General features: G+C 67.7%; 1 protein-coding gene across 1 annotated transcript in view; it reads left to right on the top strand.

Annotated features, from left to right (window-relative positions):
• SDK1 (sidekick cell adhesion molecule 1) overlaps positions 1-27336 on the top strand; it is a 544320-nt gene extending 516984 nt beyond the window's left edge. The window contains exons 34-45 of the mRNA XM_059699383.1: positions 1555-1614; positions 2717-2818; positions 7092-7207; positions 8455-8641; positions 9778-9915; positions 10864-11025; positions 11498-11623; positions 17810-17974; positions 18990-19127; positions 20998-21118; positions 21466-21595; positions 26486-27336. Coding sequence (XP_059555366.1) covers positions 1555-1614; positions 2717-2818; positions 7092-7207; positions 8455-8641; positions 9778-9915; positions 10864-11025; positions 11498-11623; positions 17810-17974; positions 18990-19127; positions 20998-21118; positions 21466-21595; positions 26486-26737 — 1697 coding nt within the window. The 3' untranslated portion in view covers positions 26738-27336. The remainder of the gene's footprint in view (positions 1-1554; positions 1615-2716; positions 2819-7091; positions 7208-8454; positions 8642-9777; positions 9916-10863; positions 11026-11497; positions 11624-17809; positions 17975-18989; positions 19128-20997; positions 21119-21465; positions 21596-26485) is intronic.
• Positions 27337-27983: the final 647 nt, after the last annotated feature.

The following is a 27983-nucleotide window of genomic DNA, read 5'->3' as shown; positions in this document are numbered from 1 at the left end:
GGCGTGGGGGGCGGCCCATAGGGGCGTGGTGGGAGGCCCATAGGGGTGTGGTGGGAGGCCCTGGGGGTGTGGGGGGAGGCCCATAGGGGCGTGGGGGGAGGCCCATAGGGGTGTGGTGGGAGGCCCATAGGGGTGTGGGGGGAGGTCCGTGGGGCGTGGTGGGAGGCCCATAGGGGTGTGGGGGGAGGTCCGTGGGGCGTGGTGGGAGGCCCATAGGGGTGTGGGGGGAGGTCCGTGGGGCGTGGTGGGAGGCCCATAGGGGTGTGGGGGGAGGTCCGTGGGGCGTGGGGGGAGGTCCGTGGGGGTGTGGGGGGCAGCCCATAGGGGCGTGGTGGGAGGTCCGTGGGGGTGTGGTGGGAGGTCCGTGGGGCGTGGTGGGAGGCCCATAGGGGTGTGGTGGGAGGTCCGTGGGGGCGTGGGGGGAGGCCCATAGGGGCGTGGTGGGAGGTCCGTGGGGCGTGGTGGGTGGGCCGTGGGCGCTGGGGAAGGGCGGGTGTCTGCCACAGCCCAGGGTGCGCAACCAGGTGGTAGGAGCAATAAACCCCGAGCTTTGGGGCCTCTGCCCAGGGGATTGGGGGGCTCATGGAGGAGGAGCCTTGGCGGCAGGCTGTCGGGGTGGAAGGACCTCACCGGGGATGTGAAGGGAAAGGGGACTGACGCCGCTGGCAGCAGGGGGGGGAGGGGAGGGGAGGGGGAGGGGGGAGGGGGGGAGGGGAGGGGTGGGGGGAGAGGAGGGGCTCAGGGACGGGGAAGCCGTACAGGAGCAGAGCGGGTGCGGAGGCCACAGACCTGAGCGACAAGACTGCCTCGAGGGAGGAGCAGCCAGGCCCCAGACGGCAGTGCCCCCCCCAATGGAGTGGCCCCACTTCAGTCACCATGCAGGGCCCCCACCAAGGTCCCTGGCGGGAACTTCCAGGGCGCCTCACCCCTCCCTCAGGAGGTGGGGGACCTCCTCCCCTGGCGGCCCCTGACTCGTGTGCTGAGAACAGCGAGTGGCCTCAGGTCATCCCATGGTCACGTCCTTCACATTGCAGGGCTGCCCGGGCCTATGCTGCCCTTTCCTGAGGCTCCCAGGTGCCGCCCCCATTTCTGGGTCTCAGCCTGCACTGGGGGTGCTGGCGGAAGGAGAGGCTCACTGTCCCCCTCCCTCCGCTTACGCCCCTGCCCCCGTGCCCTCCCCGAGCCCCATAGCAGGGCCCACACAGTGAGCTAAAGAGCCTGGGGTGTGGGGTCAGCAAACCCGTCCCCGCGCCCTTCGCGCTGGTTTGCTCCGGCCCTTCCCACGGCTCTGACTGAGCGCTGGGAGCTGCGGCCGCGCCTGCCTCGGGGCATCGGGCCGGCACTGCCCGGAGGAGGGGCCGCGCCCGGTCCAGGTCACGCTGCGGCCTCTGCCAGTCTGACCGCGCACTGGAGGGGAGCGCGGGGCCCACGTCCCCCCGGGAGCCTGGGGCTCCGGAGAACAGCGGGCGCCCCCAGCTGCGGGCCTTGGGGGGCAGGGGCCTCGGGGGTCCCGAGCTCGCCCACACACTCTGCCTCTGCTTTGCCCCCTCACAGCCGCCAGCAGCTTCCAGACCGTGAACAGCAGCTCCACGCTGACCACGTACGAGCTGACGCGTGAGTGCCTGCGCCTCCGGAGGCCGCTGCGACCGGGCCGGGGCCGAGGGGGCAGCGGGAGCAGTGGCTGTCATTACGGCGCCCCCCCAACAGGCCACACCGCCCGCAGGCAGCACGGAACCTGCTAGAAACGGGCTGGGGAGGGAGGGGACTACGGACCAGCTGGGACCATTCGCCGTTTTCTTTACACATCGCTTTACCCAGCTGTCCACTCCTTCACCCCCTCGCTCGCCCGCCCGCATCCGCCTCTGCCACGACCCCGGGACCTCCCAGCAGCCAGAGTCGGTGCAGGCGGGGCTCCAGGGGGGGCTCCTCCCGGGCTCTCACTCCAGCTTTTCAGCGGCGGTTATGACACGGGGGGGGGGGGGGGGGCGGGGCGGGGGGGCCCACGCCACTTGTCGACAGCCACTCGGGTGTGTCTCACGGACTCCTGACCGTCCCTCCTTCTGTGGACGTGGGGCCACGTGAGCCCGGGGTTGGGACTAACAGGCCAGGCCGTGTGGTCCCAGGAGCCACTCGTGGGCTCTGCAGGGCCAGGTACTCCAGCCACGCTGAGGATGGCGAGGCCGGGCCGGCTCAGCCACGGGGCGACACGGGGACGCGGTGTCGCATTCACTGAACCTCTGCTGAGCCTGTAGCTCACAGGGAGGCGATGCGCAGGCCTGGCGCGTCCCCATCCACACCTCCCCCGGGACCTCAGGAGGCCAGCTCCGAGGGCAACGACGCCCTGGGAGAACCTTGGGTGGCTGGGCCCAGGTCAGCAGATCTGCCCCGTCACTGTGCTGGCCACCGCCCTGTGCAGTTCTGTGCACGTGGCTTCACAGACCTTGGTCCTGAAGTCACAGTCATTGAGGACACGGGACTGTTCTCCTGCTTGTACATGTAGATGCCAGGGTCCGACTCCCCTGCGCCTGCTTTGAGGAGAGCTGGGCCAGAGGCCCCCGGCCCCGGCCGTCTCCCTGCCCCCCGCCCCCCCCGCTGTCTCCCTGTCCCCAGGCTTTAAGGACAGCTGGGCCAGAGGCCTCCCTGCCCCCTCAGGGTGGTGCGGGTGGGCCATCCGACAGGGAGGAGGTCCCTGGAGCTGACCCGCCCGCCCCTGCAGAGCTGAAGAAGTACCGGCGCTACGAGGTGATCCTGACGGCCTACAACGTCATCGGGGAGAGCCCGGCCACCGCACCCGTGGAGGTCTTCGTCGGCGAGGCCGGTAAGCCCGCGTCCCCCACAGCCCAGGCTCTCGGGGGGCCAAGCAGTGTCCCCGTTGTTGGGGAGGAGATCACGTTGCTGGAGGGGCGGGAGGCGTGCAGGTCACGGGCTCAGCAGGGACACCGATGCCCGGCTCAGCCTGACCCCTGGTGACAGCCCTTCTCGGGGCTCAGACAGCCAGGGGGTCAGTTTCTGCCCCTTTTAGCTGAGACGTGGCCCTGAGTGCACCCCAAGGGCCACCTCTCCTGCGGGGCTAACGCGCCATGAGATGTCTTGCCGTGTGGGCACCCGGTTGCGCCCAGTGTGGCCTCGGTAACGAGGGCCCACCCTCTGGCCGGAGGGCCTGCACGGCTCCCTCCCCGCTGACAGCGGCCTGGATTTCCGCTCAGTCTGCGGGTGCAGGGTCAGCAGTGACACTTCCAGAGGAATGCCTGGAATTCCTTCTGGGAAGGAGGCCAGGCTGGGGGGAGGGGTCAGGACAGCGAGGCCACCTGGCAGACAGCACCTGAGGGCCCAGCCTTCACCGGAGCCCGGAGCGGAGCTGCGCTGGCCTCTCCTCCCTGCCGGGCCTCGCACCCAGGACACAGCCCACGGCTCCTCTTCTGGAATCTCATCTGACCCTCCCTGGGGCAGAGCTCCAGGCTCCTTCCCCCGATACCCAATCCCATTAAGAGGTTCTGTCCGTGTGTCTGTCCCCTCTGGGTCCATGGCGCTCGCCTCCAAATGCTCCTTGTCCTGGGCGGGGCCACGGGGCCAATGCCTTTGCTGTCAGAGCCCCATGAGGACAGGCAGGGCACAGAGGGGGGGCTCCAGGCACCTGGGGGCTGCAGGTGGGGCTGGGTCAGGCGGGGCCGGGACAGGCGGGGCACCCCTCTCTCACAGCAGGTGGGACTGAGGGCTCCGACCGAGTCCTCCTGTCTGGCAGGGGTGCTGCTCGGGCCTGTGAATTAGGCAGAGCTCAGGCGCAGGGCGTCTCTGCCGCTGGGTCCTGGTGAAGACTCCGGGCCCGGGTGCTGGCCAGTTGGTGACAGGTCCGTCCCCCCAACTGAGCGCCTCACAGCGCCGCCTCGGCTGCTCCTCTGAGCCTCAGCAAGGCTCAGGGGCGGGGGACTCCGTCCAAACCCAAATCGCTCCATCCGTGGGGCCGAGAGGGACCTGGCCGGGCAGGGGAGCCCAGACACCCCCGGCAGGTCTGGCCCGACCGGCGCTGGTCCAGCCCATGCAGTGGCGGAGTCAGCCCAGCGCTGGGCCCGCCCTGAGCCCACAGCCGGGCTCGTGTGAGACCAGCGATCTCCCGGGGTCTGGCTTTGAGATGACACATCGGCCGTGGACTCTGGGGCCCAGGTGTGCCTTGGGTGGCTTTGCTGGGCCCCCAGGAGTTACTGGAGATACAGGTAGAGGGGAGGGGCCAGCTCCTGGGCACCAGGGAGGCAGGCTGCATGGGGTGGGCGTGGCCTCACGGGGAAGCGTCTTGCTCCAGGAGAAACACAAGGTCCCTCTGGCTCATCCCTTAGCTTTCTCAATGGACCGTCGTCACCATCACCCCATCGTCACCCCTGAGATTCCCAGGTGGGACTGAGCCCCCGGGGGTGCGGCACCACGTCTGCGCAGGGCGGCTCCCAGGCAGCCAGAGCCCCTGGGCTGAGGTGTGTGGCCCTCCTGCAGAGGCTCCCAGCGGGCAGGTGTCGCTGGCCTCGGACAGGTGTTTCTCTGTCGGGCCCAGGAGCACGGTCACCTCCCTGCCAGGGCAGGGGCAGCCCCTCCGGCCTGCGGGACAAGTGGGAGGAGGGCGTGCTCCGTGGGGGAGTGGGCCAAGGTGTCCTTGGGCCTCTGTTTTCTCATCTGTAAAACGGGGGGAACCCACACCCCTTCTCCGGGCCCCTCCCCTCATGTTCTGACACCAAATTCCAGGCTGGGCAGATGACTCAGCCTCGCCATTGGGCAGCGCCTTCCTGGCAGCCCATCTCCCGTGGGCCTGGAGACCCGCCCCCTCAGGAGCCAGACAGGAAGTCCCAGACCCCAGGCCTTGCTCGGAGCTCACACCATTCCCTCCTCCCTGCTGTCAACTCAGGTCTGTCACCTGCCCTGTTTCCTGGCACAGAAGCCGGGGCTACAGGCAGCTGGTGGGCACATCGGGGACCTCAGCTTGGGGACATGGTGCCTGGGGCCCCGCCGCCGGGGAGGGACCAAGGGCCTCTGTCCAGCACGTGTCCACCGACCGCGGTGAGGGACGCGCGGGCCTGCAGCTCCCTGTGGACCCCGCCACGGTGGGCCTCTCCCCGCTGCGCCTTCAGGTGCCTCTGGAAGGAAACCTCGGGGTGGGGGCTCGCCCACAGCAGGTGACGGCCGCGCTCAATGCCACCCACATTTTAATTGCGCGACAGTAATTCTGCGATAGAGTTGCCGATGGCAAACATGCAGAAGACATTAAGTTTATTTATGTTTTGGGTTATTAATGTGGCTGCTGAACTCCCCAGTTAGTTTTGATTGAATTGTTTTGTGCGGTTCTCTGTCTAATGGAGCGGTAAATAAGAAGTTCTGATAATGAGGCCGAGCATCTGCCACAACAACCTGGCGCGGTTATTAACATTTCCACGAGGCGGGGCCACCGCGCCGCAGTTAGAGCAAAACAAATGTGGGTGTCAGGCCGCGCGGGCGTTAATTACTATTTTGTTCCACGTGGAGGGGGCTCGGGGGAGGGGCGGCCGTGAAGGTCGTTCTCTCCCGAGAAGGCTCGGGCGCCCGGGTGCTGGGCTGCCTGCCCCCAGAGCCACTGCCTCCGGTGTCCATGTACGGCCTGAAACCAGACTCGAGTCCGCAGGCCGCGCTCCTGGGCCCCAGGCCGAGCTGCAGGCGGTGAGAGGTCCTAGCACCCCCGGGACATGTGGGTTCCGGCAGGTGTCACTGTGGGTGCCAGGACAGGAGAGCAAGGGGGCCCCAGAGGCAGGTGTCCTGCCAAGTGCCTGGTGTGGGGAGATGGCACCCCAGCTTCCCGACAGCCGCTTGGGGTGGAGGTGCTAGCTGTGATGTCCCCTAGCTCACAGCGCAGCCCTGCTGACCCCAGCAGGGCAGCCCGGTCTCCCCTGGAGGACGGAGGGGAGGAGCGAGGCCGGGTCCTCAGAACTGGAGGTCACAGGACCTCCAACCCCAGCAGGTCCAGGGGTCCCCAAAGGTGTGGATGGAGTCGGCGAAGAAGGAATGACACGGAGACAGCGTTCAGTTGATCAGCAGCCTAGCCAGGATCTCCAGCCAAGTTCTGTCCAGGATCCCCAGCGAAGTTCTGGTTAGGATCTCCAGCCAGGTTCTGTGTCCATGTTCTCTTGCTTGGTTCTCCAGCCAGGTTCTCCAGGTTCTCCAGCCAGGTTCTGTAGCCATGTTCCCTCGCTAGGTTCTGTCCAGGTTCTCCAGCCAGGTTCTCTTGCTAGGTTCTGTCTCTAGGTTCTGTGGCCAGTTTCTGTCCCGGATCTTTTGCCATGTTCTCTCCAGCGAAGTTCTTCTGTGTCTAGGTTCTGTGTAGGTTCTGTGTCTAGGTTCTGTGTGTAGGTTCTGTGTCTAGGTTCTGTGTGTAGGTTCTGTGTCCTGTTGTTTTGTTACATCTGTATTTGTACCAATTGATTCAATCCTATCAATCTCTATTCCAAAGGTTAGGGCGTTTCTTATCTCCATTCCAGGGAGTAAAGATAATGTAGCTTAAGCATGATTGTTTGTAGTTAAAGGGATTAATTACCCGCCTGGCACTTAGTTAAGGGATTTTATTCCCTCCCTAACTTCAGGGGAAAATCCCTACCTGGGGAAACAACCTTTCTCAGAGAGGAGACCTTGGTTAAAACACATAGTGCCAAGAAGGTGAGCAAACATATTAAGAACAGTATGCCATATATGCCAGGTCCCTTGAAACAGCAAGGATGGACCGGCTCCCGGCACGCGTGGAGAGGGAGCCTGGGGCCTGTCCCTCCCGGAGGCAGCCCTGGTCTGGAGACGCCGCCCAGAGCCTGGGCCCTGGCCCCGTGGTGGGAGCAGGCGCTTCGTTCTCCCCGCTCCACCCGGGGCCCCCCTGTCCCTCAGGTCCCGCGCGTCCCCCTCCACGGCACAGCCGTCACCGGACCGGGTCTCCATCAGACCCTCCGTGCCTCAGCCTCGCGGGGCCGGGGCAGCTCTCCCGTTTTATTTAACGCGTTTGGAAGCGCGACCGGCAGGGCTGGCAGTGCTCGCGGCGCGGACACGGAGGCCGGGCTGTGTGTCTCAGGCCCCCCTGTCCTGTCTCCCCCCCCCAGCACCGGCCATGGCCCCGCAGAACGTCCGGGTGACCCCGCTCACGGCCAGCCAGCTGGAGGTCACGTGGGACCCGCCGCCTCCGGAGAGCCAGAACGGGAACGTGCAGGGCTACAAGGCAAGCTCCCCGCCGCGTGGCCGCCCCACAGGTCGCTGTGGGCCCGAGCGGCCGATCCCCAGATGGAGCCCTGGCCCCACGCACGCTGCCGCTCTCGGCTCGCTGTCCCCTGGCTCCTGTGGCGGACGCAGCCGCCATCGGCCCGCAGAGCCGTGGCCGTCCTGAGCGCCAGGGGCAGGGCGGCCCAGCCTTGCCTCTGGCTGGTTTGTGACCAGGCCTGGTCAGGGACCTGCCCCCACCCCCAACACACACACACACACACACACACACACACACACGGGGAGTCACCAGGGGCTTTGCCGGCAATCAGACAGAACCCTGAGAGAACAGGTTCCCATCCCAGCTCTGCCGCGGGCCCGCAGTGGATGGTGCATGAGCCTCCTGACTTCATAGGTCCAGGCTGGGGCCGAGAATTTGCATCCTCACAAGTTCCCCCTGGGGTGTGGTTCCTAGGCACCCCACTCTGAGAACCACTGCACCACAGTGTTATGGCTCCACATTAGCTAAAGATTCAGAGACGGGATAACAGAAAGGCAGCAGGCGGGGCCAAGGAGAGCTGGGTGACGAAGGGGTAGAGCTGGGTTCCCCGGGGCAGGAAGCTCCTCGCTCGGTCCGGCTCTGCGTAGAGAGCTGAGGCCGGGAGGCCCCTGAAGCCCCCTGGAGCCAGGGTGCCCCTCCCTGTCCCCCATCCTCCATGGCAGGCCGGTCCGGTGATTCATGAGCGAATGGGCGGTCCCGGGAGCTGGGAGCCAAGGCGCCATGTGTGTCTCCCAAACAAGGTTTCTAGTTTCCTCAACTTGAAGACACGGGGCTTGGATCTGATCTCCTTAGGGAGCCTGTCCCAGCCGGGGGTCTCCCCGCAGGTCAGAGCACAGATGCCGGGCTGTCGGGGGGCAGTTGGCGCTGCCCGCCTGCTGGCACTGCGGCAGTGGTGTCTGGCCAGCCGTCTAGGGCAGCAGCCGTGGTGACCTCCGCCAACCTCCATCCTGGGCATCGCGTTCGCCCACGGGCACTCGGCGAGGGGGGTGGCGCCCAGGAGCAGTGTGGGCTGTCCCCACAGGGCTGCGCCCCCCGGTTGTTGTCCGCGTTCTGTCTTCTTGCCCCCGATTCTTCAGGAGAAGGTCCCCTCCGCCCTCCCAGTCAGCACAGCTGCACGCAGGGGTGCACGGGCCCCCTCACGGCTCCCCTCCCCCGGCTGGAAAGGGGGGCCCCGCCCAGGCCGGCTGCGACCCCTGCTCTCTCTGCAGATCTACTACTGGGAGGCGGGCGGCCAGAACGACACGGAGAAGGTGAAGGTGCTGTTCCTGCCCGAGACCATGGTGAAGCTGAAGAACCTGACCAGCCACTCCCGCTACCTGGTCAGCATTTCCGCCTTCAACGCCGCCGGAGATGGGCCCAGGAGCGAGCCCCGGCCGGGGCGCACCCACCAGGCGGGTAGGAGAGGCGGTCGTGCGTTTCCTTCCGGCCTCTGCTGGGCGCCCTCGTGAGAGCAGCCCCTGTCTGTCCCCCAGCTCTGCCCGAGGCCAAACAAGGCCGCGGGGCAGGAGGCAGCACGTAGGGCTGGCTCCATGGCTGCCCCAGGGCCCGGTCGGCTGCTCAGCAGTGGGGCCCCATAGCCATTAGCCAGATGTGCCCGCCATGTGCCCCTCCAGGGTCACCTGGGCACGGCCAGGCCCTTTGGGAACCCCCCCCCCCCCGCTGGCATGCTCTCGTCACTGGGAGTGCGCTCCTGAGGGCGGCGCCCAGGCCAGTGTGTCAGGTGCCACAGACCACCCCCCCCCCCAGCAGCTCGCCAGCGTCTCAGGCGCACGCCCCGCTGGGTCCAGGAGCGGGACGGGCTGAGCCTCCCGTCACACGCCGGGCACAGGGTGGGCTCTGAGTGCCGCCCGCTCGCCCGGTGCTTCTAGTCTCCTGGCGCCTGGACCTGACGCGGGTCAGGGAACCGAGGGGTCGGCAGCCTGGCCCAGGGCCCGGGAGCTCTAAGAGGCTCTTGGTAGGATCCTGGAGTCCAGGGGGGGAGTGAGATTAGGGGGCTGTGGGGTGCAGACCCACTCCCTCCGGGCTCCCTGCCATCCAGGGGGTCTGGCACCTCCTGAGCCTCGTGCTTCCCGGGACGTGGCCGGCCGCGTGGACAGCAGCTGAGACAGGCCACGTGTGGAGCAGACCTGGGGGGGGGCCTCACCGGGCACTGGGGGCCTCCCAGGCACGAAGGCTCCGAGCCCCGAGGGGAGCGCAAGGGAGTCGGTGCCCGGCCAGCAGGGAGGGGCCACGCTGGGCACCTGCCCTGAGGCCCCGGCGTCCCTCCCTCCCCTCGGCCTGGCTGCGTCCCCCGGGGCTCCGCGGACAGTCGGTCCCCCCAGGAGCTCCGCGGACAGTCGGTCCCCCCGGGGCTCCGCGGCCAGTCGGACCCGCTGGGGCGGGCTGGGCTTCCCACCGCACGTCTGACCCGTGGCGCCCCCCCTCCCCTCGGCCTGGCTGCGTCCCCCGGGGCTCCGCAGCCGGGCGGACCCACTGGGGCGGACATGGCTCCCCATCGCACGTCTGACCCGTGGCGCCCCGTTCCGTCCCAGCGCCCGGCAGCCCCAGCTTCTTGGCCTTCTCGGACGTCAGCTCCACGTCGCTGAACGTGTCCTGGGGCGAGCCGGCGGCCGCCAACGGCATCCTGCGGGGCTACCGTGTCGTCTACGCGCCCTTGGCGCCCGTGCAAGGTGCGGCCGGGGGCAGCGCGGAGGGGGTGACGGTGAACGCGGGGTGGTTCGCACGCCTGCGCGGCTGGCGGCGGGAGGGTGGTCCCTCCGCGGGGAGCCCGCCTGCGCTCAGGCCGTGGGGTTAGAGGCCGTGGCCCTGCCACAGGTGCGGGGGGGGGGGGCTGGGGGGGGGGGGACGGCCGGACCAGGACAAGCAGGGATAGCTCTTCTGCGCAAGTCCATGACTCCCGCGTCTCAGAACACATGTCCTCGCTTCCTCCCCACGGAGACGCGGGTAGACATATGCCCAGAGCTCAGAGAAACCTACAGCCAAGAGCCCGTGTAACTGTTTGTCAAATGCATCGTTTTCAACCCAGAGAACCTCCTTTTTCTCTGGCAAATGCGTGTGTGTATGACCTCCAGCAGGTTCCTCCTCTCAGAACGCTACCCCACTCTCTATTCTCAGTAGAAGCAGCAGCACTTTTGCTCCGTCTCCACGTTTAGGAGGCAAACTGTGTCCCTGTGGCCACGTTCTCTGAGCCGAGGCGTCGATATTGGAGGGACCACGCCTCTTCATCTTGCTTCCAGGCCCACGGGGGAGGGTGTCATGAGTCGCCTGAGGCCGGAGACCCACGCTCCCCTCCCCCGTGACTCAGGAAGCTCGGGTGACACAGTCAGCGCCCCGTGGGGAGGGAGCCGCCACAGCGTCCCAGGAGCCTGACCTGGGGCCGGCGCGGCTGCCTGCAAGCCCGCTGGCCGGTGTGAACGGCGAGGCCTCCCCGTCCCCCGGGTCTGGGTCTCCCTCTGCCCGCACCCACGCAGCCAGCACGAGCTCTGAGGACACTGATCGGGCTGCCATGGGCTGTGAGCACTCCGCCGCCCCCTGCAGGACAGCCTCCTTAGGGACAGCGCCCGCACAGATGGCGCCCGCACCTCTCTAACCCGCTCTGCCTGTGCCTCGCGCTCCAGGGGTGAGCAAGGTGGTGACCGTGGACGTCCAGGGCAACGGGCAGCGCTGGCTGAAGGTGCGGGACCTCACCAAGGGCGTGACCTACTTCTTCCGCGTCCAGGCGCGGACCATCGCCTACGGGCCCGAGCTGCAAGCCAACGTCACGGCCGGGCCGGCCGCGGGTGAGTGGGCGCCTGCGTCTCGGGACAGACTGGTCACCCAGCAGTGCGGCGCGAGCTGGGGACCCGCGGGCACGTGGGTGTCTCCGAGGCGGGTGCTGCCCTCGCGGCGGCTCGTCAGTGCACACAGACAGCGTCTCAGGTACCGTTAAAGCCTTGAATTGTTTTCTGGAAAAATTGAGAGAAAATGAGTGGCGTTGACTTTTGAATAAGACGCTTAAGAAAATGTTAGTTTCCACGCATCGGAGGCAGCCGTGCAGCTTCCCGCAGAAACGAGGGGCCTTGGCAGGGTCGCACTGAGCGTGGCACGGCGCTGGGCGCGGGCCATCCCTTCCTCGGCCCTGAGGCGGGTCCCTGACCAGGGCCAGGCCTGCCTGGGGGCGGAGACCCAGCACCGCCCCTCCCCACCCCCACTCCCACCCCCGGCGCTGGGAACGCCGGGGCCCTCATCTCCCCTGATCTGCTCTATCCACAGGCTCCCCGGGGCCCCCGAGAGACGTCTTGGTCACCAAGTCCACCTCCGAGCTGACCCTGTGGTGGACGGAGGGCCATGCCGGCGGGGCGCCTACCACGGGCTACGTCATCGAGGCTAGGCCCTCAGGTAAGGGGGCAGGCGGGCCCCGGGCACCAGCCAGGTGTCCTCACCAAGGGTCTCAGGGTCGGTCTCAGCTCCGGCCTCCGCTCAGTGGTGCCCCCAGGAGCCGGAAGGAGAGGGCGCCGGCGTTGACAGGATGGCCACGCTGTCCTGTGCCGTGAGCCTCACGGGAAGTGTCCCTGTGTCTTCCCCACCTTGCACCTGCCGGGTGTCAGGTCCGGCTGTGTCAGGTCCGGCTGGGTCAGGTCCAACTTTGTCAGGCCCGACTGTGTCAGGTCGGCTGTGTGAGAGCCGGCTGTGTCAGGTCCGGCTGGGTCAGGTCCAACTTTGTCAGGCCCGGCTGTGTCAGGTCGGCTGTGTGAGGGGCGGCTATGTCAGGTCCGGCTGTGTGAGGGGCGGCTGTGTCAGGTCGGCTGTGTGAGGGGCGGCTGTGTCAGGTCCGGCTGTGTGAGGGGTGGCTGTGTCAGGTCGGCTGTGTGTGAGCTGGCTGTGTCAGGTCGGCTGTGTGTGAGCTGGCTGTGTCAGGTCCGGCTGTGTGAGGGGCGGCTGTGTGAGGGGCGGCTGTGTCAGGTCCGACTTTGTCAGGTCCAGCTGTGTGAGGGGCGGCTGTGTCAGGTCGGCTGTGTGTGAGCTGGCTGTGTCAGGTCCGGCTGTGTCGGGTCCAGCTGTGTCAGGTCCGGCTGTGTCAGGTCTGGCTGTGTGAGAGCCGGCTGTGCTGCCACCCATGTCGGTTGCAACATCCTGTAGTTTGCACACTCACCTTCGGGGGACCCTGGAGAAAGGGCACATGGATCTCTTTTATCCCGACAACCTGCACGGAGTCCACAATGACCTCAAAATAAAAAGCTGAGCCTAAAAGTAACACACACACACACACACACACACACACCTCCCCTGGAGGGTCCCGCTGGGGCACAGACTATCCTGGACACAAGCACTTTCCCACCGGGACCCTCCGGCAGGGACCGCGCCGGTCCCCAGGCCACACGATGTGGGCTGGGCACGCTGACCCTGGGAGCACATCCGGCACCTTCCGAGAAGCGGGGGCAGCGACTCCCGGGCCTGCCTAAGAGCCATTGCATTGCTCCTCGGTCCACACGCTCCCCCGCCACCTCAGGAGGGAGCGGGTGCCGATGGGCCAGCATGTGTGCGCACGGAGCTATGGGGCGCGCCCAGCTTCACACCCAGCCCCGAGCCCCCGCCTGGAGGCCGGGCAGGCTGGAGCCTTTGAGGTGGTGGGGGGAGCCGGTGTCGGAGCGTGGACACTGACCCAGGGGCTGAGACAGGAACGGGAGCTGCCTGGAGACGCCGCCTGTCAGCGGGCGTGGAGGGCTCGATGCTCTCCAGCAGGTGGGAGCGGCTTCCCTCCCAGAGCACCAGCAGCCACTGCGCCGGCCACGGAAGGCGAGAAGGAAGGAGAGAAGGAAGAAGAGAGAGAAGGAAGGCGAGAAGGAAGGCAAGAAGGCGCCGCCCTGTGGGAATGGCCAGCGGCAGCCGCAGGTGAAACGCCTGATGGATTGTCAATGTTTGAACAGCTCGCGGTGCCCGGGCTTGGGGTCGCAGCTGTCCCTATTCCGGCTGGTTCCATGGAGCATTAGCCGCCTGTCACCATCCCTCCGACCCCACAGGCGGTGCCCAGGCGGGCAGTGGCTTTCGGAGGGAGCTTGTTTTGGGGTGTGGCTGTGTTTCATCAGGAGAGGCATTTCTATGGGGGCCACCAGCCATGCTTGGGTCCCCGCACCCTCACCACTGGGTGCCAGGAGACCAAGACACTGTGCCAGGTGGCTCCGGGGGCCCCGGCTGCTCGCCTAACGTCTCCCCCGCATCCCACCCCCCGTAAATCTCTGTCTTGCGGCAGAAGCTCATCAGCGTGGCGGCGGGCAGAGCGGGCGGCCGGCCTGGCAGCGGGCGATGGCGCGCAGCCTCACTGTGACCCCTGCACGTTCTCGGCGCAGCCCGCTGCTGCCAGAGGCAGACACAGAGGTGAACACAGCGCATGACATCAGTGCCAGGGGGGCCGGTGCGGGCACCCAGGTCGCTTCGCCAGACTCCCCCCTCGGGCTGTGCGCGGCCCCCTCCCCGGAAGGTGCCGGAAGCCACACAGCCGGCACAGCTCGACTGTTTACGTGAGTCACCCCCAGGCGCCTGCCGTGGCCTCAGGAAGCCGCCTACACGTTCACACAACAGCCCCGCGGCCCTGACGGCACCGTCAACGGCTTCCTCCCGGAGCAGCCCTGGGTCCCGGGACGGCCCAGCGCAGGCAGGCGCCCGCCTCACAACGCGGTGCCAGCGGAGGTGAGAGGCGGGGACAGGCCTCACCCACGGGGACCCTCCTGGGAGCCCCTCGCACCCCTCCCGCTCCTTTCCTTCATTTTGGGACTGTTCAACTGAACAAAGAAGAAAATCAGTATTTTTTCCGAAGATATAAAATCCACAGGAGTTCCTGGGTCAGCAGGTTCCGCAAGAGGGCGCTCTGCCTCACTCCGGCTCCGGCCCCGCCCACTCCGTCCTCCCCCACCCGGCCTCGCCCACTCCGGCCCCGCCCACTCCGGCCCCGGCCCCGCCCACTCCGTCCTCCCCCACTCCGGCCCCGCCCACTCCGTCCTCCCCCACTCCGGCCCCGCCCACTCTGTCCTCCCCCACTCCGGCCCCGGCCCCGCCCACTCTGTCCTCCCCCACTCCGGCCCCGCCCACCCCGGCCCCGCCCACTCCGGCCCCCGCCCACTCCGGCCCCTCAGAACCACGTGCGTTGACAGCCAGAGCCCCGCATGACTCTTGGGGGGGTGGTCTCCGTCGCAGACAGCCTCTGCACTGTCCGCCTCCGCGTGGTCTCCTGCCATAGCCGGTCGCGGGGGAGGTGGTGCTGGGGGATGACTGGGCTGTGGCAGCCCGGGCCTCAGTGGCGTGTCTGACCTGCGCTGACGGTTTATGCCAGCGGTTCTCAACCTGTGGGTCGCGACCCCTTTGGGGGTCAAACGACCCTTTCACAGGGGTCGCCTAAGACCATCGGAAAACACACATATGATTACATATTGTTTTTGTGATTCATCACTATGCTTTAATGATGTTCAATTTGTAACAATGAAAATACATCCTGCATATCAGGTATTTACATGACGATTCATAACAGTAGCAACATTACAGTTATGAAGTAGCAACGAAAATAATTTTATGGTTGGGGGTCACCACAACATGAGGAACTGCATTAAAGGGTCGCGGCATCAGGAAGGTTGTGCTGGGCCAGCCCGTCTCACGCAGGAGCCTGGACCTGTGGGTCAGGAGGTTGTCTGGGAGCCGGCGCTGCTCCCCTGGGGGGCGGGGGTGGGGTCCCGCGTTGACACAGTGGCGGCCGGCACAGGGTGATGGGGCCCCGACCCCGTGACAGCTGGCAGCTCCGCGCGTGGCCCTGGCGTGCAGCCACTCCTGACACTGGCTGGTTCGGCTGCAGCAGGCGCAGGTCAGAAGGGCCCCCCCCAGGCTCCCCCACACCCAGCCTCCCCCACGCGTGACGGCGACGGACGGTCCGTGTGGCCGGGTGCCCCAGTGAGTTATAAATGAGGCCCAAAGTGCTGAAGAGGCTCATTTCGGAAAGGAAGAATTAAGCAGAATAAAGTGTGAGCGTTTTCTTCAGTTAATTTAAGGAAATCTCTTGGAATGACTCCCGCCCCCAACATTTTTCACCCTAAGTGGATTGCTAACTACCTCGCTCCGGGTTGAGATGCTGTATCAATATTTTAAAATGTTTTCATGAAAAATGCACACAATCCCGAGAGCTCTGACGGAGCCGAAACTAAAACGTGGCTCCAGGTGGCGGCCCAGGAGGGGACAGGCAGGCAAGTGGCTCAGCACCGCACCCTCCGCGGCCCTCGCACCCTCCATGGCCCTCGCACCCGCTGCCGGCAGCAGCCAGTGTAGAGTCGGGGTTTTCTTTAGTTTCTTTAACAGCATTAAGTCTCTCTCTTTAGACCAGTGGTTCTCAACCTTCTGGCCCTTTAAGTACAGTTCCTCATGTTGTGACCCAACCATAACGTTATTTTCGTTGCTACTTCATCACTGTAATGTTACTACTGTTATAAATCGTCATGTAAATGTCTGATATGCAGGATGGTCTTAGGCGACCCCTGTGAAAGGGTCGTTCAACCGCCAAAGGGGTCTCGACCCACAGGGTGAGAACCGCTGCTTTAGAGGCAACGTTGCAGGGCTTTCTATACTGACAGCCTGGAACAGAGATTGGCCGTAGCCAGTGCTGGTGAATGTGCTGGGCCTCGGGCACAGAGGCGCCTGGGAGGGAGGGGCGGAGAGGGGAGGGAGGAGGGAGGAGGGAGAAAGGAGGGAGGGCCAGTGGCTCCCACGGGCGGACGGGGGCGGACAGAGGGGCCAGCGCCCTCATTCCACGGTCGCTCTCATAGGAAACCCCGCGTGTAAGTCACACACAGCACCGGTCCGTGTGCAAACCTCCGTGTTCAGGGCGGCTGGGCCCGATCCCGCGGCTCCCGGGGCCCCGGACGGGAGCTCAGGCTCCAGCACCCGCCCCCCAGCTCCCTTCGAAGGACCGCAGAGGGTGGCTGCTTCGCACGGACGTCCCAGGTGCCTTTGGCCACGTTCCACCACGGCCTCCTGAGCGGGGCTGTGTGTGACGCGGGCGCTCCGAGGGCGGCGGGCGCTGCGGGGGCATCGGACCAGCCCGTTGCCGCGCCGGCCGTGTGGTCCTCGCCGCGGCCCAGGCATCGCGCCCTGGCCACCTGCCCATGAGGCTCCGAGAGGCCCCGCACGCCGCCCGCTCACACAGCTCTCGGGCCAGGCTCCCCTCGGCCTCCAGGCTGGGCCGCCCCTGCCGGTCCCAGGGCAGGGGTCACAGGTCACACTCCTCGGTCCTGCTGCCCAGGCTCAGGACCCCGCGCCCGCCTCCTCCGCTCTCCGCACCCCACTCTCTGGCTTTCCCGTCGGTGTTAACGTTGTCCTGAGGTCGGTGTCGGTGCGTTCGGTGCGTAGTTTTGTGTGGTGAGAGATACAGAGCCTCAGAGTCGCCGTTCAGTGATGGTCAGTGGCAGTTCAGGCCCCTGAGCACAGTCACGCTGCTGTGCGGCCTCACCACCTCTCCGGAACGTTCTCCTCCCAACCCAGACTCTGCCCCATGAAACGCTCCCTCCCTCCCCTCCCCAGGCCCGGCCCACCCTCCGTCCTGTCTGTGACTCTGGCTCCTGGAGGGACCTCGTCGGAGCGGAGTCCCACAGTGTTGGTCCCTCTGTGACCGGCTGGCCCACTGAGCACAGTGGCCTCGGGGTCCAGCGTAGTGGGGGGCAGAGCTCCCCTGTTGTGAAGGCTGAGCAGGACCCGTGGTGGCCTGCGCCCCTGTTCCTCCCCGCCCGCCAGCGCGGGGCAGCGTGGCTGTGAGGCCGTGCAGGCAGCTGTGCGCCTCAGTGTGTGTGACTTGCACTTGGACCTGGTAGCACCGGGGCTCGGGCAGACATTCCCGGGCCTGGGACGGGGGATGCCGCAGCCACTGCGGGTGCTCACGCGGCGGGGGGTGGGGGTGGGGCGCAGTTAGCGAGTTGGGTGTGGGTGTGCAGGCAGCATCCTGGGAGTGGGGGCCGGCGGGGCTGTCCCCAGCACGGGCAGACCCCACAGTCCCGGCTGCACTGCCGTGAGAGTGACAAGCTGCAGCTCAGGCCAAGTCCAGGCCCTGCGGGGCTGCCCTGCCCCCTGCCCCCTGCCCCCCGCCGGGGCTGCCCCATAGCGCCAGCCAGCAGCTGTCCGTGTGGGGCTGGCGTTTGAAGCTGTGCCTCGGTCACCATTTCCCGTTAGGATGCAGCTGGGCCACCGGGCGCTGCAGGGAGCAGGGAGGCCGGGCTGGGCGCCCTGTGTGGGTCAGGAGGCGGCGCAGGGTGAGCGGCCGCGGGCACACAGGGGCGCTGAGCCGCGATCCTGAACCGGAGATGAGATCCAGGCGGAGCGGAGGCGGGGATGCTGGGGAAGCGCCGCCTCCCACTCCAGCCTGAGCGGGTCTCCCTGCGGGAAGGACTTAGACGCCAGCCCTGGGCCCTCACCCGCCTCGGACCGCAGAGCACGTGCCCGGGGAGGGGCCTGGGAGCTGACCGCGGCCGCGGAGCGTGGGGCCTCGCTGGCACAGGCTGACCCGCTCTCCCGCCCGCGGGGCTGCCCACGGGGCTGCACCGGGCGTGGCTCTTGCAGACGAAGGCCTGTGGGACACGTTCGTGAAGGGCCTCCCGCAGAGCGCCACGTCCTACCGTGTGGGCCTGGGCAGGCTCCGGCCCGGCGTGACCTACGAGTTCCGGGTGGTGGCCGTGAACCCGGTGGGCTACGGGGAGCCCAGCAGCCCGTCCGCGGCCGTGTCAGGTAGGTCCCCGGGACAGCTCGCTTGTCGGGGGAGGGAGGCCGCATGGACATGCAGGCGCCCCAACAGCGGACGGTGTGGGTCCCGTGTCCTCACGGCCCCAGCGTGGCCTGTGCCCCCGGGAGCAGGGGGCCCTCCGGGTGAGGTCAGAGCACAGGGCCCCCGGGGGTGGCGGCTGAGCACCCACACGGGTTCAGAGAGCTGTCCTGCCCCAGGAGCCGACCTACCCCGCCCAGGCCCCCCCACCCCCACCCGTGCGGCAGCCCAAGGCCTGGGACCAGCGCCCTGCAGGGCACACGGACAGCCCCAGGGCCACCCGGCACCTTCCCAGAAGCCGCTTCCGTTCCTCAGGGTTTAGTAGCAGGATGAACGGGAGATGGCACCTTCCTCCCAAGCCACGTGTCCATGAACCTCCTCCAGTCGTTTCTGGGAAAACTTCTGGAACTGGGGCTGCTCCGTTCAGCTTTGCAGAGACATGAACTAAATAAAACAGCTCTGTGGGGAGGGCGCGGGGGGGGGGGGGGCAACAGGTACCCAGAGAGCGCCCTCTGTCCGTGGTGCCTGCACCCAGCCCTTCCAGACAGGGGTGGGCGCCCCCGTGCAGCTGTGAGCGGGTCAGCTCGGCCCACTGGGCTCAGTCTGTCCCCACAGACTTTGGGGGACCCCCTGACTCCCCCTGAGAAGCTCTCTCTGGCGGCCACGTGAAGCTTGGACTTGAGTTGCGTTGGCCGGGCCGGCAGGAGCTACGGGGCCCGGGCGGTGGCGGGCGCCAGGGAGGCGGGAATCGGAGGGACCGGCACTTGGAGACGGGCCCCCGGGCACGTGGCTCCTTTTTCCCCGAACCCCGATGACAGGGGCAGGTGGTGAGGGAAAGGCGTCAGGACAGGTCTGGGGGAGAGCGGCTCAGGTGGGGGCAGCCGGAGCCCGTCCCCCCGGGCCCGGCCACATCCTGACCCCCGGGGCCTGGGCAGAGGGCGAGGCTTCTGTCGAGCTCACCACGTGCCTGTCTGCCCGCAGCGCAAGCGGACACCCCATTCTACGAGGAGTGGTGGTTCCTGCTGGTGATGGCGCTGTCCAGCCTGCTCATCCTGCTGCTGGTGGCCCTCGCCCTGGTGCTGCGCGGGCAGAGCCGGGGGCACCGGAGCTGCGGCACAGGTGGGCGCCCCACCCTGCTCCCCCCGCCCCCACCCCGGCCCCCAAGAGAGCTGGCTTGAGTTTGTGCTGTGTCCCCTGCCCGCCGTGCCCACCGAGGGTGGCAGACCAGAGGCCTGTCCTGGAGGAGCCATGCTCTGCCCAGAATAGCCGTGGGGCTCAGATGCACCATCAGGAACTTGTGCCTCTGAGTCTCCGTGTGCCCATCTGCCCGCAGCTCACACGCAGCAGCAGGTGTGAGTCTGAGCAGAGGAGCATGTTACACTGAGGGGACGCTGCACCCAGGGCCAGAGGACAGGCGGGCTCCCACCCGGCAGCGTCTTTGGCATCACAAACCCGGTGGCAGCCGCCTCCCTCCACCCCACAGCCCAGCTGGAGCCTCTGGGGGCCGCTCGCGCGTTCCCGCACAGGCTCTGTGCCTGGCGCATAGTAGGTGCCTGGCGCATAGTAGGTGCCCGGCAGGGTTTGCTGCTAGATGAGTCGCTGTGTCGTTAGAGAAAGGGACCCCGGGCCTGGGCGAGACAGCCACTGAGGTGCACCCTCCATGTGACTCCATGGACCGAGGGCACAGCAGGTGCCGCAGACCGGAAGGTGTGGCCCCGGCAGGGAGGCAGGAGGAGGCTCTGGCACGCTCGCCACAGCCCGTGACCACGGCGATGGCGGTGGCGAGCGTCACCAGACTGCTCCAGTGACGTTCACATGCGTCCCTCCGAGAAAGGGCTGTGTTTCCTGTGCATTTCATCTCTAAGGAGGGCTCCTGGGTCAGGCTCTCGGTGGGAGGTGCTGTAGGAAGGCATTCACAGCCCTGGGCAGGGGCTGGCTCTGCTTCTTTCTCTCCTCCCGCCCAGAGCGGGACTGAAAGCGCTGCCCGCAGCCTCTGCCCCCAGCTCACCCCGGGTGTTCATTAACCTCATAATTGAAGCTTCGGGAAGAGTCCACGGCCACCAGAGTGTCCCCTCCGTGCGGGAGACACGCAGGGCCTGGCCTCTGGGCACAGCACTGCCTGCACCTCCTCCACTCGCCAGCCCCATCCCCTCTCTCCAGCCCCATCCCCTCCATCCCCACCCCATCCCTCCATCCCCACCCCATCCCTCCATCCCCACCCCATCCCTCCATCCCTCCCTCCCCACCCCTCCCTCTAGCCCCACCCCTCCCTCCAGCCCCACCCCCTCCCTCCAGCCCCATCCCCTCCCTCCAGCCCCACCCCCTCCCTCCAGCCCCACCCCCTCCCTCCAGCCCCACCCCCTCCCTCCAGCCCCACCCCCTCCAGCCCCACCCCCTCCCTCCAGCCCCACCCCCTCTCTCCAGCCAGGAGGCTCCCATGTGCCTCTGTTCTGCTGGCGCTCACTCCCACAGACAGAGCATTGGGCATGTTGAGGGGTGTGAGGTCCCCCAGAGGGGACCCTGAGGTTGGAAATGGGGGTGAGCTGCACCGGCCCATGGAGGCCCTGGCGCATGCTCAGCACTGTCCGCACGGCTGGCGTGGCGGGAACCCAACACGGGGTCAGCGAGCGGTTTGCCGTCTGTCTTGCCCGGAACTTACGGTCTGGCCAGGGGAACAGAGGCGGACACGGAGAAGCAGGCACACGCGTGTGTGAAAAACGCAGCCGTGGTGGCGGGCGCTGGGGGGCTCCTCTGGGAAAGGGGCTGCTCTTTCAGGGTCTGGAAAATTCTCTCTGGTCTCCTGACCCGTGAGCCGTGATCTGAAGGAAGGGGCCAGTAAGCCAGGAGATGGGGTGCTCTGCAGGGAGACCTCACTCACCGGGCTGGGGGGCTAGGGGCCCTGCACGGAGCCCTCACTCGGGGGGCTGGGGTCTGGGGGGCTGGGGGCCCTGCACGGAGACCCACTCACGGGGAAGTGGGGGACCCGCAGGGAAGAGCGTCGCCCACATGGAGGAGTCTGTGACCCTGGACAACGGGGCCTTCGCCGCCTTGGAGCTCAACAGCCGCCACCTCGGCGTGAAGAACACCTTCTCCAAGAAGAACGGGTCCAGGTAGGGCCCGCTCGTCCCCGCGCCGCCCACGGTCCGGGCCAGCAGGCAGCACTGAGCGCAGGAGGGGCGGGGCGGTGAGAGGCCTGAGTGTGAAGAAGGCAGGTCCCGGGTGTGGGGGGCCCAGGGAGAACCCCAGCCCCGGGCCCTCTGTCAGCGGAGCCCTGGGTGAGAGAACCCCCGCTTCACGGGGTCGCCTGAAGCCACGCAGACGTGGACGTAGTGTCCGTGGCGTGGACTTGCCACCACTCAGCCTGACAGGCGGGGTGGGGGGCCGAGGGGGAGTGGGGGGCCGAGGGGGGGCAGGAGGCCCCGAGATCCGCCAGCGCCCTCACAGGCGGTCCGCGCAGGTCCCCGCCCCGGCCCAGCCCCGGCGGCCTGCACTACTCGGACGAGGACCTGAGCAACAAGTACAACGGGGCGGTGCTGAGCGAGAGCGTGCACCTGGCGGAGAGCGCGGAGGGCGCGTCGGAATGCGAGGTCAGTGCTGAGCGCGGCCTCCTCCGGCCTCGCTCTGGTCGTCTCCTAATCTCAGGGACAAAGGGCCCCGTTGCAGCCGGCGGAGGGGAAGGAGCACAGGGCCAGGCCCAGTCCCCGGGCGCCCCAGCCCTCGCAGGGCTGGGCAGGGGGTCCCTCTCAGGAGACCTGCGTCCACCCAGGTGTGGCCACGCGCCCGTGGGACCTCAGGGGTCGCGGCCCCAGGCGGCACCCAGACGGGTCACGTGCCCAAAGCGGCCTCAGGTCTGCACACGGCTGTCACCGCTGCCCTCAGAGCAGACCCGAGTGTCCTGGGTGACACAGGGCTGGTGGCCTCTGGGCCTGGGCCTGCGACGCGGGCGCCAGGCTCACACCCCCAGGACCCCCCCACTCCCCCCGCCCCATTCCTGCCCCTGTGCTGAGCAGGGACTCCCAGGGCCGCCCGGCTCCGTCAGCAGGGTCCTGAGCTCCCACTCAGATGGCCCTGTCCTCCCTGAGCGACCGGGTCTCGCCCCGAGGCCCCAGGACCCAGCCTCCTGCGTGTGGGGCGTTCATCCTGGAGCTGAGCGGCCCTGCAGGCTCAGCGGGCGCCCCCCCCACCGACTCCCGCCTGCGGTCTCACTTCACCAGCAAAGCAGCTGACCCAGCGCCTGGGCGCCCCCCCCTCCACCACCCCCCCCCCCATCAGCTCCGCCAGGCCTCAGGGGGCACCAGGGCGTGGCGGCCCACCCCCTCTTGGCCTTCCTGCTCTAGATCAGCATTTAACCTAAAGGGAGTCTCACCCGCATTTTGACCTGAATTCAGGCCTATTGGGCCCGAGGCTTTGTGAAATGGCCCCTAAGTGCTGGCTTGGTGTGAACTCCCAGGCGAGGGGACGGGAGGCGGCCGCGTCTCCCCTGCCCTGCTCCGGTTCTACTTGCAAATCCGCGGGTCCGGCTGCACCCAGCCCAGGGCTCGGGGAGGCAGCCCAGCGCCCAGGTGTCCTGCAAGGTCCCTCTGTCCCAACCGGGGCTGTCGGGGACCCCTGCCCAGAATGGAGGCCAGCAGGTGGGCGAGACTGCCAGCCCCGCCCCGGGTCAGGGGCCCGGGGAGAGGCCTCCCGCTCTGGGCCCCTCTGCCGGGGCTGCCTCGGTCCCCCTGAGCTGCAGCAGGAGGGGGCCCGGGGCGCGGGTCACAGGTCAGCCTCAGACCCTGCCATTCTCCGTAAAACCTCGTCCCTGTGTCCCTGTGCTCTGTGCCCTGGGCACTGTTTCCAGAGACTGTAAATGGTTGCTCATAAAATAATTTCCACCTAAATCCTGGACCCAGGGAGGGGCCTGCTGGGTCCCCCCCACCCCCCCACCCCCCCACCCCCCCACCCCACCCCCACTCGGAAGCACCTTCTGCACCCACAGCTGATGGGACAGCCGGGACCGGGAGGGAGGGGCGGGGCCTGGCACCACGTTCCTGGAGGGCCCTGACTTCGGGCCGGGCCTTCACACTCATGTTCAGAGGCGGTGACATCCTGGAGCTGTCCACGGGCCCGGGAGCGGGGCAGGGCCTGAGGGGCCGAGGGCAGGCAGCGGGCTCCCCGGAGCCTCCCACAGACCGGCCAGACGGGCGGGACTCATAGCCACGTGCTTGTCCTGCCGAGAGCACCCTCACTTCCCGTCCATCCACTGCCCCCAGAGGCTCGGGGTGAAGAGTGACTTCTGCCCGGTCGGTCAGGGTGTGGCCCAGGGTGGCCGCAGGGCGGGGACGCAGGGGGTCCTGTGGGGGCGGGTCTCATGCCCCCTCCCCCAGGCGGGCAGGGCGGGGATGCAGGGTGACACTGTGGGGGCGGGTCTCATGCCCCCGGCCGGCCAGGGGGGGCAGGATCCCGGGGCCCCTGCAGCGGGGCTCCCCAGGAGCTGACATCCCACCAGGACACAGCGGCCGCCCCCGCCCGGGTTCCTTTCCTGCGTCCGGAAGTCCTGCCCAGGGAAGTTCCAGCGCCGCTGGGAGCAGACCTGCCTGGGGTGCGGCTCTGGCTGGCGCCACGGGACAGGCCGAGTCTCCGGTTGGAAATCAGAGGCTGTCGCCGTGTAGCCCATGCTGCTCACGACCTCTGTCAGGACTGCTGTGCAAATCACATTGTAAAGACTGTTTTGAAGCCCAAAGAAACGGTTTTCACCATCTCTCCTGCTCCAAGCGACTCAGCCGAAACCCTCGCACCCAATTAGTTCCGCCACAGCAGCCGGGCCCTTCATCTCAGGCAGCACCAGGAGCCCGGAGCCGCGATGACCTCCGTCAGAAGCTCCCGCCGCCGTCCGGGGGCCCCCTCGCAGGCCGCACGCTGGCCGGTATGGTTTCCCAGGAAACCAGCACCCGTGGCGACTTCCTGTCACACAGGAAAGCTGGGAAAATGAAGCCCCCACGCATTTCCCCGTCAGTAATTCTAAGGCACTAAGACGTAGCGGTGCCACGTACACCTACACAGAGCAGGGCAGGGGCAGGTGGCTTCCTAGGCGGGCACAGCAGCGTCCAGCAGGAGCGGAGGCTGCTGGGCGTGCGCCCTGGTGGCGCGGGGGTCCCCACACGCTCTGGAACCATGGGAACCACTCAGCAACATCTGTGCACTACGGGCCCTGCCACTCAAGGTCACGCCGCCAGCCCTGTCCCCAGGGAGGCACTGCTCTCCCACTGAGAAAAGTCCAGGGCGGGTTCCCGTTGGCTCAGCTCCTGTCACATGCCCCCCCACCAGCCAATCACACTTTCTGAGGGACAAGCCGTGCATTCAGCCCTCGGGAAAGGCAGAGAAGGACCACTTCCTGAAGGTCACGCAGGAAGGTCAAAGCCCAGACAGGAACACGGAGGCCAGACAACCCCCCACAGGGTCTCCGGCCGGACCTCCTCAGCACCCACATCGCCGCAGCCCCGGCTCTGCGCGTGGGGCGTTTAGATCCGGGGTGAGGAGCTTTGCAATGATGAAGAGCCACTGGGCAGTTTCAAGAGGAGTGATTCATTCACCACGTCAGCCGTCAGCGGGTGCGTCAGCCGTCAGCGCGTGCGGCTGGGACATGGGTGCGCTCTCCAGGCTGGGCTGCCCTGCTCTCAGAACGCTGGCCTGCGAGGCGAGACGCACAGGCCCCCAGACGGCCCCTCAGCCCACCTGGCCTCCACCCGAGAGCCTGGCTTCTCTACAGCTGCAGGGGGGTGGGCGAGGGCCCAGGGGGCAGGCAGGGGGCAGAGGGTCCCAGCACAGGACACACGTGTGCTGATGCGCCTGCCCCAGGGAGACCCACCGCTGCCGCTCTAACCCTTTCTAAAGCACGTGGCCGCCAGCGGGTCAGCGGCAATCGGGTGGGAGACAGGCGCCAGGCTTCCCGCAGCGGCCACGGCTACACAGGGGTTTGGAGGGCGGCGGGGTGGGGGGGCGGGGGGGCAGGGGGGGGCGGCCCTGAGTGCCGGCCAGAAGGGGGCCTGGAGCTGGGGACGGTCCGTGTGCTGAGACAGGAGCGAGTGCGGGCGCAGGTGGGGCTCCAGGATACACCAGCCTGTGGGGCCCCGGGGCACCCACACACACGGCCCACCTGGGAGCAGCCGCGGTGCCTCCTGTGCCGCCATCGCCATCAGCATCGATTCCTGAGCCGCTGCCCTCTGCCCTCTGCCCTCTGCCCTCTGCGGCCGGGTGTGCGGGAGGGGCTCCTGGGCCCGCGCCCACCTGATCGTGCCGAGCGGAGGGACCAGCGTGTGCAGCGCTGCCGCCGCGAAACAAACAGTCCCCGTCCTACAGCCTGAGCAGCCCCAGGCGGGGACTGACTTCCTTTTTAAAAGAAAAATATATGTGGGTGTTTTATTGACGTCAGAGAGGGAGGGAGGGGAGGGAGAGAGAGAGACGTCAATGCTGAGAGAATCTTTGATCGGCCGCCTCCTGCACGCCCCCCACTGGGATGGAGCCCGCAACCCGGGCCTGTGCCCTGACCGGGAATCGAGCCCTGACCTCCTGGGTCATAGGTCGCCGCTCACCCATGAGCCACGCCGGCTGGCACGTTACTTCCTTAAAACAGTCCAGGTTCCTCGCCGTGTCCCAGGGATCCCGGGATCTCCCCACCCTCTGAGCACAGGGATTCCCTTCGGCCTGGAGGCTCCCGGACGCAGCGCTGGCAGCCAGGGCCGGGGCAGCCCAGGGGCCCCCTGGGGAGGCAGGCATGAGGGTCGCTCGCTCTCTGACCCCCGAATGGGGGAGGGGCACGCAGGTGCCTCGCTGCGGGGCCTGGGGACCGTTCTGTTTTCCTCTCCGTGAGTCACGCGGGCCCGGGCCTCCTCCCCGCACAGCTGCTGTGTGAGCCCAGCCACAGCCCCTAGATACCACCCAGGCCCCTGGGGCTGGAGCTGGGAGCCCCCACTCCCCACCCCCGATGACCTGCAGCATCAGGGGCTGCTCACTCCTCCACCCCCGGCTCCTGACGCCCTCCTTGTCCCTAAAAAGAGCAGGTGGCCGGCCCCTTGCCAGTGGGGACTGGAGCCCAAGGGAGTGTAGGGGGCAGAGCCACCACCCCCTGTGCCCTCCTGACATGTCAGAGCGGCCTCTGCCAGGTCCCCGGGGCCCAGAGCACCCACTGGGCTCAGCCGGGGAGCGGGCGGGGGCCTGCGAAGGTTTGTACCCTTGGGTGGGTGGGGTGGCACGTGGAAGGCAGGGGGACGGAGGGGAGGGGGGAACAGCTGGCTGACAGGCACTGTCCCTGTTGGGTGACTGATGCTGGTCCTGCCTGCTTGCCACTCGTGGCTCCGGCTTGGCCAGGCTGCCCTGTGCCCCCATGACCACCCCCTCCCCCTCTCTGACCACTCCCTCCCCCGCCATGACCACCTCCACGCCCTCCCCCACGTCCTCCCCTCCCCGTGCCCACACCTGCTCTCCCCCACCCTCCCCAGGGCACCGACTCGGAGTCGGAGGACGCGCCCCCCCAGCACTCCTTCGTCAACCACTACCTGAGCGACCCCACCTACTACCACTCCTGGAAGCGGCAGGCCCCGGGCGGGCGGGCGGCCCCGCACAGGTACGAGGCGGTGGCGGGGGGCGAGGGCCCGCTGCTGCACACCGTGGTCACCACCCAGAGCGCCGTGTTCGCGCCCGCGGCCCCCGGCGCCCGGACTCCGCTCACCGGCTTCTCCTCCTTCGTGTGACGCCGCCGCCGCGGGACCTCGGAGGCTGCTGTGTTCGGACATCAGCCCCGGTGACAGCTCCCCTCCTGCTCCCGGGCCGGCGGGCGGGGAGCTCGGCCCTGAGCGCGGGCTCCCGGCGGGGTCAGGAGGGGGCTCCGTTTCTCTTTTCTTTTCGCGAGGACGTGTGTCCCCGGTGCGACGGCCAGGGCCCGGGACCGCAGAACCTGGCTGGGCGGCTCCATCGGGCGCCCAAACGGGAGGCGGGGGAGGAGGCCAAGGGACACCGGCCGCCTCCGCCTCGGCCCCCCTGCCTCCCCGGCCTCCACCCCGGGCTCGGCGCCCTCACCCCGCCGCCGGCTCGTCGGCAGTTTCTGGTGGAGGAACCAGCTGGACGGGCAGGAGGCGGGGTGCTGCCCTCCCGCTGCGACGGTCACCCTGTTACCGGGCGAGCGCGGGCCCCTCCTTCCTCCCTTGACGGACAGCGCCCGGCAGGCCCAGCCCGCTCACCGAGGCCGCGGGGTCCCTTGTGTGTGAGGTGTGCATTGTCAGCCAGAGTATTTTTTAAATCTTTTTATCTTTTTTTAAAATATGTCACATGAAATGAATGAGTCTCCGCTGTCTCCAGGTGCCTTTTATTAACTGTTTAGCTGTGTACACGGGGAAGCCCACCAGCTCGCGTCTCCGAATAAAGCCAGTGGCTCTGAGAAAAGGGGTCCTGAATGGCCTCCTGGACCTCAGCTCCCCACACCACCCCCCACCGTGCACCCCAGCCCCTGAGCATGCACCCCAGGCCCCACCGTGCACCCCAGCCCCCCACATGCACCCCAGCCCCCCACCGTGCACACCAGCCCCCCACATGCACCCCAGCCCCCCACCGTGCACACCAGCCCCCCACATGCACCCCAGCCCCCCACCGTGCACACCAGCCCCCCACATGCACCCCAGCCCCCCACCGTGCACACCAGCCCCCCACATGCACCCCAGCCCCCCACCGTGCACACCAGCCCCCCACATGCACCCCAGCCCCCCACCGTGCACCCCAGCCCCCCACATGCACCCCAGCCCCCCACCGTGCACACCAGCCCCCCACATGCACCCCAGCCCCCCACCGTGCACACCAGCCCCCCACATGCACCCCAGCCCCCCACCGTGCACCCCAGCCCCCCACATGCACCCCAGCCCCCCACCGTGCACCCCAGCCCCCCACATGCACCCCAGCCCCCCACATGCACCCCAGCCCCCCACCGTGCACCCCAGCCCCCCACAT

This window comes from Myotis daubentonii, chromosome 5 (assembly GCF_963259705.1).
Source record: "Myotis daubentonii chromosome 5, mMyoDau2.1, whole genome shotgun sequence".
Taxonomy (NCBI): Eukaryota; Metazoa; Chordata; class Mammalia; order Chiroptera; family Vespertilionidae; genus Myotis; species Myotis daubentonii.
This window is presented reverse-complemented; position numbering and strand designations above follow the sequence as displayed.